This window comes from Anabrus simplex, chromosome 5 (genome assembly GCF_040414725.1).
Source record: "Anabrus simplex isolate iqAnaSimp1 chromosome 5, ASM4041472v1, whole genome shotgun sequence".
In the NCBI taxonomy this organism is placed as follows: Eukaryota; Metazoa; Arthropoda; class Insecta; order Orthoptera; family Tettigoniidae; genus Anabrus; species Anabrus simplex.
The window spans coordinates 239,641,849-239,653,358 of NC_090269.1; the positions used below are offsets into that span (position 1 = coordinate 239,641,849).

Here is an 11,510-nt window from a genome sequence, read left to right on the forward strand (position 1 = left end):
CTTTACGTCGCACCGACACAGATAGGTCTTATGGCGGCGATGGGATAGACAAGGGATAGTAGTGCATTCTATCAACGGCAGTTATGAGTGTACAACTATGGAGTTCGTTATGGAACAACTGGAAAATGATTTTGCTTTGTTTGGGTGGATGGCACGCAGATCAAGATGCATAACAAGTCGGTTCGTGCTTCAAGAGGTACACTGAGAACAACGTAAAGGGCGGCCGATGACCTAGATGTTAGAGCCGTTCAGACAACAAGATATCATCATCAACAACAACAACAACGTAAAGGAAGGCGTTACTAAGCTAAGTTTATGGGCAAATTTATGCGGTGACCAAAATTCAAATATTAAACCATGTAGCTTTGATCCTGAGGGTTATTATGGAAAAGCACCCATTTCTTTCCTACGATTATTTACAGTTCTTAATTCCAGAACATGCGTATTTCCCAAATGATTTCGATATCAGTGTTGAACAGGTCTTCAAAAAGCAGGAACGCATGTACTCGCAAGAAGATTACAAAAATATATTATGAGAACCTATAGGAAAAGATCCGCTTGTTGAAAGACTAATACAGATCAGTGATTTTATTGGATGCTCTAAACCGGAGAACAGTATTGTTAAACGTTTGAGGCTGCAAGAAACAACATAAACTGGCTGGAAATTCGTGTTGAAATAGGAAGATCCGTGGGAAGTTGTATATAACAACCAACCATAACAATGAAGCTTATGTCCTATGGACCTCAAGAGAAAACAGTGCTTACTCAAACGTTTATGGACTCTTTGAACCACTTTGGCCTCAAGGAAAAACCATCTCAAAACCCACATCTGAAGATATAAAATCTATATCGCACTTTATTCCCAGTGAAGCCAAGCACTTTTACGATGTTCTTACCACTGATGATCAAATCGTGGGTGGCACTGATGGGTTAAATGGTATAGCTGATTTCGAGAAAGACATCAATGACTGTCAAAAACGCTGGTACCGAGCGATTTGGCCGTGCGGTTAGGGTTGCGTAGCAGTAGGGTTCGAATCCCACCGTCGGCAGCCCTGAATATGGTTTTCTGTGCTTTCCCATTTTACACCTTAATCAAAGGCGCGGACGCTACCTTCCAAATTCTAGCCCTTTCCCATCCTTCCATCGCCGAAAACCTGCGATGAGTCACTGCGATGTTAACACGTAGCAAAAAAGAAAAAAAGCTGATGCGACAAGGAAGTCAATGAACTTTAATACATATATGAGATCAAATAAGTGCTTATTAAAGTGCGCATTCGCAGATAAGTTTTCGCCATCTTTGGAAAACATCACCGTTACACAGAATTTATGATAATCTGGTTTTTCACTACACCAAAAACTCAGTCTATGATTTTGGTGCTTGGATCATTATTACTAATCGACGCCGGCTGTGAAAGCCTACGGTGTTGTATTTCTTTACAAGTCTATCAATTTACACGAAACCCATTTAATGTCACGACGATCTCCCGGTGGTATGTTCATAGTAGAGGAGAAAGTCTAGACACACTGGTATTATCCTAAAAGCATACAAGAAACAGTTCGTGCATGACTTGCGCCTTGCACAGCAATAGGGATCACTTTCAAGTATAGCGTGCCGCAGGGCTTGCAGGCGCTCACACTCCCACTCTGAGAATGAACAAGAGCTTCCGGCAGACACATGCCAATGACTGGAGTTCACGTCGCATGGATTAAACAATTTGAGTACCTTAGGGGAATGAGCCCATTAATATCACATATATCATGTTTATATCAGTAGACTTAATAATAATAATAATAATAATAATAATAATAATAATAATAATAATAATAATAATAATAATAATAATAATAATAATTGTTACCGTGGTTTGGTGGATTAGCAGAGGTGAAAGAAGGTGCTGGGATGAATAGGTCTCAATATACGAAATTAAAGTTAATTTAAAATTTAACAAGGTTCTATTTTCTTTTTAAGATCAAGAAATAACAAATATAACAGGTACACTGTAGCCTAGCAACAAATCGAGAATGTACAATTACAGTGTTACAGGATTTGGGCTCCGAGAGCCAGACACATAATTCTTGAGCAATTAGCCCAACTTTAGCCAGATACCAGGTTTGCCAAATGGGCAGAAAACCCCAATCATGCCCAGGAGCTCTTGCTCCCTATTACTCAGTAAAGCCTGCTCGAGGCACACAGAAATCAAAATGTTAAGAAAGAGCAACCCGCTCTTAAAGTTCAAGCCTATCAAAGGCCACACCAAACTCCACCTTCAAGCTGACCTCCAAGCACATGAAAACAGGGGTAAAAATACCCAACCTGCTGAGGCCTACTCAATAAAGAAACAGGACAATTACATGGCCTCCAAAATACCTACTTGAGAGGAGGCGTCCTTGCACTCCTAATACACTTTATTTAAAACCTATTTGGCACTAGGCCGCATATGCAAGGGCTAATCCCATACTAAAGAGGTGACACGATAGGAAAACTTATTATATTACGAAACGAAGAAAAGTGGTTGAGAAAACGTAGTCACCTCAAAAACAATATGAAAGGGAGCTCGAGAGGGTTAGGCACTCTCTATCCCAATTTGTAGTTTAAAGAGGTAGAATTTATACTAAGAGTCTATTACATTCTAGAGGAAAGTTACATGATAAAAGGTATCGAACCTGCCCCGAGAGTTAAACTGCTGAGCTAGCAAGAAAAGAAGTTATTAAAAGGCCATTACCTTATTGATGAACCGCTGCCCGACGAAAGAGGCGCTTCCCGCCCCCTGCTACATAATTTACACAATGATAGATGTTACTGAAGTGGCGCAAAGACCCGAAAATCAGCAGTTTATATACCCTCGCGGAACATTCGAGACCTTTCATGAATGATAACACCCGCCCACATGCATTTTATTGGACGGCCAAAACATTACAAGTCAAAACTGAAGAAGACATCTAGGATTGGTGGAAAATTAATTACAAAAATTACTCATTGGTCGAATTCAAAACTGGCGGAAAGAGAAGGGTTATACAGCCAACCTAAACAATGACTGAAAGAAATTTAACAAAGAACAAACTTATGCATACTAAAATTCTTCAAAAAAGGTTCTTTCACTTCGCACTAGGGTGAACCGTTGTATTTCTTTAGTAGTGCCATCTAGAAGAGAATGTTCACACTTCTCACTACAGAGAAAACAAAAATAAATGGAAAAAGACAGTTCAGAACTCTTCAAAATTTACAGATAGCGACATCTTCTGATAACCTTTAGAATTAACATGGTTGTTAGAGTTCAGGCTTCCTCCAGTAGAGGAGTTTCAACTGGCGCAAAGTTTGAATTAGCGGCGCGGAGGTGTACCGCCTGGTACAATAATAATAAGAAGTGACGCAAGGGGTACCAAAGCTAATGCAGTGGGTGAGCTTACAGTTGTGATCAACGGCATTCTGTATGGAAGAAGTCAGCTCCTGGACGAAATTACCATTATATCAGATCGATTTTTCTGTGAGGGAGTGAGCCGGGCTGAGTGGCTCAGACGGTTGAGGCGCTGGCCTTCTGAATCCTAGCTGGCAGGTTCAATCCTGGCTCAGTCTGGTGATATTTGAAGGGGCTCAAACACGTCAGCATTATGTCGGTAGATTTACTGGCACGTAAAAGAACTCTTGAGGGACACATTTCCGGCACCTCGGCGTATCCGAAAACCATGAAAGTTGTAAGTGGGGCGAAAAAACCATTATTATTATTATTATTATTATTATTATTATTATCAGATGGGTGGACTCAGGACATCTCATTCATAAGTTGGAAGTAACGAGCTTGAAGGCAACCAGAATAACTTCAGGTACAAACAGGTGCGAACAACAATAGTAGGGTACTTAGAGCAATTTAGGAATAAACTTGATGGATGAAGCTGTACGCATAACCGGCTTCGGTGTTGGGGCTATGTGAGGCGAATAGAGGAGGATAGGTTACACAGAAAAATAATGTATTAGGCCTTGGGGGGAAAGAGAAGGAGACTGAGGCACCGATGGCTAGATTCAGTTTTTAAGGTTTTAAGGATAACAGGTTTGAAAGTAAACTAAGCCACAGGGCTAGTTGTAGACAGATGACTGTGGAGGTGCAAAGCATTAGCGTCTATAATGAGCTTGGGCTTTCTTCACTACGTCGCCCGGCAGAAGTCTGATTTTGGGTGAAATGAAAGACACTGTAGATAGTCATTTTTATCTATAGTGGCCCATGATAACCACAGTGAGGGACAATGTCATCGTAGTGGGCAACTGTCATACAAATAAATAAAAAACTGCAGCTGATTTTATCTTTGCGGATGGTATATTATTATTATTATTATTATTATTATTATTATTATTATTATTATTATTATTATTATTATTATTATTATTATTATTATTATTATCATTAATTTTATTATTATTGTCAAATATATACATCTAACTGGAATGAAAACAAAACAATACTGTATATCCACCACAAAACAAAACAAGACATTGCCCTTTCCGAAGATTGAAAATAATCAGGTAGAGAGAGCAACTGGCCGTTATCTGGGAAACAGTGAAGTACTGACTGATCCTTTTACTCCACAGAGGTTTGGTAATCGGTCCTTTTCAGGGCCACATCTACCTATAGTACATTATTGATATTGTTTATTGTGAACTAACTTCCTAGCTGGTTACATAACGACATGGTTTGGTAATTAATTATACAGCTCGAGCATATTTCGTTTCAATAGGTTTGGTAATTTTATCTACACCATATGACTACTGCCCTAATTGTCCTAGGGCTAACGCAATAGTACATTTATGTCTGATGCAATATTCTCTATTCATTATACACTGCTGCGAACAAAACATGCAACATCCTCAAGGACTGTGTTCAGTGGCACCAGGGTGTAATACATACATATTGAGGGGTTGTGTTAGGGTACGAACATGCCGAGTGGATTACTCCTCGCTCAGTGCTCATCACTCCTTTCTCTTCACACAGGAAGCTGAGAGATGCAAAACAAACCCATACATTTCAATAGTAGCGTTCATGCCGGCACTTCACTCATCCCTCTTCTCTCCGCTCCTCCCTCAAGAATCAAATCAGTTTGATTTTGGAGCGATGTGCTTCTTGAGCGCTGTTCTGTGATTGGTTGGTTCAAGGCCACAGCCGCCTACTCATAATATTATTGCTAGGAAGCCTGATACGAACTCCGTTTGTATCTTTGTATGGTTCCGTGCTCCGTAAAACATGAGTGATTTAAAAGAGAAACTTATTGAATTGGTTAGGGACAGTACTCCAATATGGGACAAAAGGCATAAAAATCATCACAACCGTTATGTGCTGAAGAATTTATGGATTAATATTGGAAAGGAGATGGGCATGTCGGGTAAGTTGACATTTAATTTCTTATTGAACAAATTTAATTGAATTAATGCAATAATAAGACCAAATACACCGGATGCGGTGGTCGAGGCGGGAACGTCACGGACTCGCATTTTGAAGGTCCCGAGGCCCACCAATCTGAGTAAGATTTTTGTTTCGTGCAAAGTCGAATGGCTCGATTATAATCTACTTTCCATGTACCTTAAACTTTCTATGCGTTGTCTGTATGTGTTTGCGGTGTCTTTAGAAGGTGAGCTCTGCGTTCGGCTGATCCCTCACTAGGATAAATCCCTCCACTGCCCATTTCTAGTGTGATAACAGAATAATTTTTCCTTCCCTCCGAGCAGTGGTACGTAAATCCTAAATAGGAGATTAAACAGTATTCAATGAAAGAGAAACAGGTCACAAAAATATTTTTAAAATAGCCTTCTAATTTACCAATAGCAATTACAATTAATAGTTTGACTACATTGTGCTAAAACAAAATTCACCATAAAGGAACAATATAGAAACTGAATGTTTTCAAAAGTTCACCAGTTACTGCTTTACTAAGCTAAAATACTCCTTAAATTTTTCTCTGACTTCCCTGGCTTTTTTCGTTGAGGGATTTAATAATCTACCGCGGGCAGGCAGAGCTGTCCTGTCCTCAATAGGAGGAAGATCAGAGATAGACATACTATACCCTTCCTTATCAATTATAGTATTATGTAGAATGCAAATGGCTTTTATTATATCATCAGTAAATGATTCACAGGTTTCAATGGTAGTACTAAGAACTCTCCATTTAGAATATATAATACCAAAAGCACATTCAACCGTCTTCCGAGCTCTTGACAGAACCTTGTTAAAGTTATCCTCCTTTTCACTTGAAGTTTTTCCGGAAAACGGTTTCATAAGGTTTTCTTTTAAGGGATAGGCTTCATCAGCAATGATTACAAACGGGACAGATACATCACTGTTGGGTAATACTGAATCAGGCGGAATATTTAGTTTATTGTTCTCCAACAGTTGGCCTAAAGCAGACGCCTTGAAGGTTCCTCCATCACTCTGTTGCCCATAGCCACCTATATCAACTGCAGTAAATCTGTAATGATCGTCTGCTAATGCTTGCAGAACGATTGAAAAATAATGTTTCTAATTAAAATACATTGAGCCGGATTGTGCTGGACATTTAATGCGGACATGTTTGCCGTCCAAAGACCCAATGCAATTTGGAAAACCCCACACAGTCTCGAACCTCTCTGCAATTCGCTTGAAGTCTTCCATAGTTGGAGTTTTCATATGCTCTGGCTGCAAGACAATCCACAGGCACTGGCAAACCTCTCTTACAATCTGGGATACTGTAGAACTTCCCATTCGAAAACTAAATGCCAGGCTCCTGAAACTTGTCCCCGTCGCCAGAAACCTGCAAATGAAATACCTATAAAGTGTTTTACATAACGTCAGTACAAGTATAAATGTATGCCTTTCTTAAGGAGAAATAGTTTCAAAATTATACTTAGTTTTTAAAATACAAATAAAACCGATTATATTACACGGCTTTTATTTCTTTTTTTAAATATTTGTAGGTAGTCGGTGACTTTGAAGTGACATACATTTATTTTCATTAACAGGTGACTTAGCAAGCAAACAATGGAAACTACTGAGGCAGGAGTTTAGTAGGAAGCTGAGGAAACCAACGAGTGGTGACCCTGGTCCAGAGGAAGCACCACATTCTTGGCCCTATTTTGATAGTTTGCTTTTCCTAAAAGATCAGTTTACTCCACGAGACAGTGAAAGCAATCTAATAACCTCCCTGACACAAGAAGATGATCATGTAAGTGAAACAGCAAGTCAAAATATTGATGTTGACGATTCTACATACGGGGAAGAGGGTCCTTACAACGAGGAAGTGAACTCACAATCACCATATTCTGAGGCTGTTACAGACCCTGCGAGCAGCAAAAGTGACCACCGTTCAACATCCTCGATACCCAATCCGAATATTTCCGAAGAATCAACCACAAGTACCCGTACCAAAACTGGCTACAGGAGAAGAATCAGCCCGCAAATTGCGCTGGGACAATCTCTGTTATCAATCGAACGAGAGAGACTGGAATTAAGAAAAAGGCAGTCTTCTGTGGACCCCAATGACGATGACATTGGATTTTTTAACTCTATTATGCCATTTGTCAAGAAACTTGATTCACAGAAAAAGATGATATTCAGAATGCAAGTACAAAAATGCCTGTACGACTTGTCGTTTTGCCAAAATCAGCTCCCTGAAGTACATTCAAATATTTGTCAATTTGTTCCGCAATCCTTACCAAATATGTTGAACCCATGTGCTGCACAGAATGTTCCCTTCCCTGTTCAATCCACCTCACAACAACTACCAGTATCACATCACATGCAACAATCCTACAGTCTTAATAATCCCACATATCTCCCTCCACAATCTCTCAGTGCTCTCCAACACCAGCAGTCTATTCCTAAACAATCTTCTTCAGGTTCTCCAGCTTCCAATATCAGTGACAGTCCAGTTTAAAAGTGAAACTTTAAATGAGTACTTCATAGTGTAATTTTTATTTTATTCTGTGAAATTTCAAATCAAACATGTCAGAAAAACGTTATCACCTTGTAAGTAGGATGAATTAAAAGCAGAATGAATTACGGTACTTTTAAAGTGGATTAAATTACTTAGGCCTACCCTTAATCGTTGTATGTTCACTTTATTGTAAGTACCTATAATGGCTTATGATGTTTTCATGAAATTTTTAATATTTAATTGTGCTTTGTTTTCAATTAAAATTAACACTGTTGTATAGTCAATACTTTTTTGTTAATATCAATTTAAAAAGGAAGGTATAATTATTACTAATCTTTGAAAACGAAGCTGGTCAAGATAACTGAAACATGTCTCTTTTAAAGAAGAAAGTGACAAATAAGTAAATGGATTATGTACCTGTGTTCAGAGAAAGTACAGTATCAGTACTAAATTAGTAGGATGCTTGTTTAATATTACCTTTATACTCTACAAATTTAATCTTTTGATAAAGTACGGATTACTTTATTGAAATAGAGAATAATATTACATTACAACCGCTTACCTTATAGTAATAACCAGTTTTTCTTCGATGGAAATAGGGTTGACATGATAGTTGCTGTACTTCCGTGGTTTCATATTGCCTTCAATTCCAATTAGCAAGTACTGAAATGTCTGCATTGACATTCTTAAATATTCGTGGAATTTCTGTGGATCTTTCTTCACCTCCTGGTATAAATGGTGAAATTCACCGAATTTCTGCCTTCTCTCATTAATTGGATGTGCGCTGTACCTTCTGTCAGAACTTGAAATCAAGTACAATTTGCTTGCTACCGTAAGTTCATCATCACTGCTGCTACTATAATTAATCATTATGCACACAGATAACTACAATCAGTTGCATTAAAACAAAATTAAATTTAAAGAACACAATGCGATCTTCTCGTTAATGCTGCACAATCTTAACTGGATGGAAAATGTTTCCTCGTTAATGAAGGAAGAGCGAGGGTCCCCCGCTCGGCATGTGCACCTTTGAATGATGAGTGATGAGCGCAGAGCACTGCTATGAGCGCTGAGCGAGGAGTAATCCACTCGGCATGTTCGTACCCTTAGTGATTCATTTGTCACGGACACCAGCGATCAGATGGCGCTCAGGAGGCTTGTCCATGCGCACTCTGTTTTGACTCTGCAGGCAGTAACTGTGCTGAGGTTGGAGGGCAACAGTGTCTGAAACATTCATTCTAGGGTACAACCATGACTCTCCGACGAGTATGTGCTCCTGTTGAACAACTACAGTCATTTGACCAGGGTCGGATTGTGGGACTTCGGGAAGCTGGTTGGACGTATCGACGGATTGATGCACATGTTGGACATAACGTATCGGTGGCGTGTCGCTGCTTTCAGCAGTGGTCTGTGAAACATTCCCAGACCCATAGACCAGGCTCTGGACGACCGCGTAGTACAGGCGCACGTCAAGATTGACGCATTGTGCAAGCAGCGGTCGCCAACCGAACATCCAGGAACGAAATCCGGTCACAAGTTGCATCTGCTGTGTCACTAAGAACCACTGAGAACCGTCTTCTTACAGCAGGATTACGATCACGTGTGCCTCTGGCCAGGCTACCACTGACACCACGACACCGCCAAGCACGGCTACTCTCGTGTCGTGAAAGAGTCGACTGGAGAGGGGAATGGCGCTCTGTTGTCTTCAGTGACGAGAGTAGGATCTGTCTGCAAGTTATGGACGTACGCGTATACCCCGTAGACCTGATGAGTGGCCTAATCCAGAGTGCATTCGCCCACGACAACCAGGTCCCAACCCTGGCTTCATTGTACGGGGGGTCTCAGTTACAACTCGCGGTCACAATTGGTGTTTATGCAGGGTAACATAAGTAATGGCCGCTACATTGCACACATTGTTGTCCCCGTGCTATTGCCATTTTTTTTGACAAGAAGGTGATGTGCTTTTTCAGCAAGACAATGCACGTCCACATACAGCTGCCACGACGTGGTCTACAACAAGATAATCGGATCTCTCGCCAATTGAACACGTATGCGACAAGCGGGATCTTATGCTTCTCCAGAACCTGCAAAAACCATTGCCGAATTGCATCTTAAGGTGCAAGATGCTTGAGACAATCTATCGCAGGATGCCATTCGGCACTTTCATTATCGTTTGCATGCGCAAATACACGTCTGCATTGCCGCCAGATGGGGATACACTGTGTATTGATGCGACTGTTCGGGCACCCTTTACTGTGACATACGTGTTTCATTTGGTCTGAATTTGTAATCATATACTCCTGTCACATCGCTTGTGAATAAAATGATCTTGTCCTTGATGATGCTACATGGTTTTTGTTTCCGGCAATGTACATTCAAAACTCGATATGAAGAGAATTATGAAACTCTCACATTTTCAACCCTTGCATAACTTTCTCCGTAAGGGCCGTAGGGTAACCTTTGTGGTAACAACATATTGAACTCAGTACTCCTCATGAGGGGCCGGAATGGATATTCACATGGTTAAAAAGACGATTTATCAAATATTTTGTTGCAAATGTTTCAAGTGCACAGTCACATATATACAATCTATTCCTGTATTTGATATAATGTAACATATTTTAATTTCTTAGCATGTCTATTTGTGAAAAGTACGAGACTAGAATCTTGTAAATTAGTCGACACGTTCACTCGCTACGGTGATCGAAATTGTAGTGAGTGCGCGTAATGGAGTGCTCAAATCATGAGGCCTCTGCAGGAAAGGTTGCATCAGCGCAATAAATGTATTACTGTTACATTTAGCAAAGGCCTTGAATTACCTAGTGATATCAGAATATTGAATGTATTACGTGTAGTTTGCCAGAAACAGCCTATGATAATCAGACTGATTTTCGGAACGCCGACTTTCCCTGCATGTAGACCTGCGGACTAAGACGTTGTCACATAAGAACTACTCTACAAATTTAAAAGGTTCAAAGACAGGGACGTACGTTTATCAGTTTTAACAATGCCCCTGAACTACATCAAGACAGTAGGCAGAATACATTTAGGGGCCAAACAATTCTCGTACAATATAATTAAGTTACTCTACCTGTTGGTGAAGTTATCCTGATCGTCCTTGCTGGTGGTAAGAGCTACTGAGGCGGGCCCATCCTCTGAGGGCTGTGGCGAGCAGTCCATGCTCCCCACCGGCGTGTGCATCCTCCTGAAACAAGACCAAGTTCCGATTAAAATGATGACATCATGGAATTTATTACATGCACATGAAATTTAGGCTGCTTTTCATGATATAGAAGTGCCATCTGGTTTTAAAATAACATTTTTATTCTTATTCATGAGAAGCCAGAGCTGACAAGATTGCCCATTACACAACTATTAGTTTAATGTATGGCTCTGTGGGTGACTGCTGTCCGATTTGGCCTTAAGGCATCGGGATCGACTCCCAGTCGGGTTGAAGGATTTTAGCGATGATTGGTTAATTCTCTTGCCTTATGACTGGGGAAGCTTTTTCCAACATTCATGAATTACAACGCTGCTTCCTATACACCAGCCCTGCTTGCAATGGGGCACGCACCATTAAGTGGGCGGGCGGGTGACCAATATGTGTGCTTAAGCCA

The 11,510-nt window shown here is 40.3% G+C and overlaps 1 protein-coding gene across 1 annotated transcript in view; it reads right to left on the reverse strand.

Annotated features, from left to right (window-relative positions):
• wnd (wallenda) overlaps window positions 1–11,093 on the reverse strand; it is a 314,722-nt gene extending 303,629 nt beyond the window's left edge. The window contains exon 1 of the mRNA XM_067147300.2: window positions 10,985–11,093. Coding sequence (XP_067003401.2) covers window positions 10,985–11,073 — 89 coding nt within the window. The 5' untranslated portion in view covers window positions 11,074–11,093. The remainder of the gene's footprint in view (window positions 1–10,984) is intronic.
• Between the last annotated feature and the right edge of the window lie 417 nt (window positions 11,094–11,510).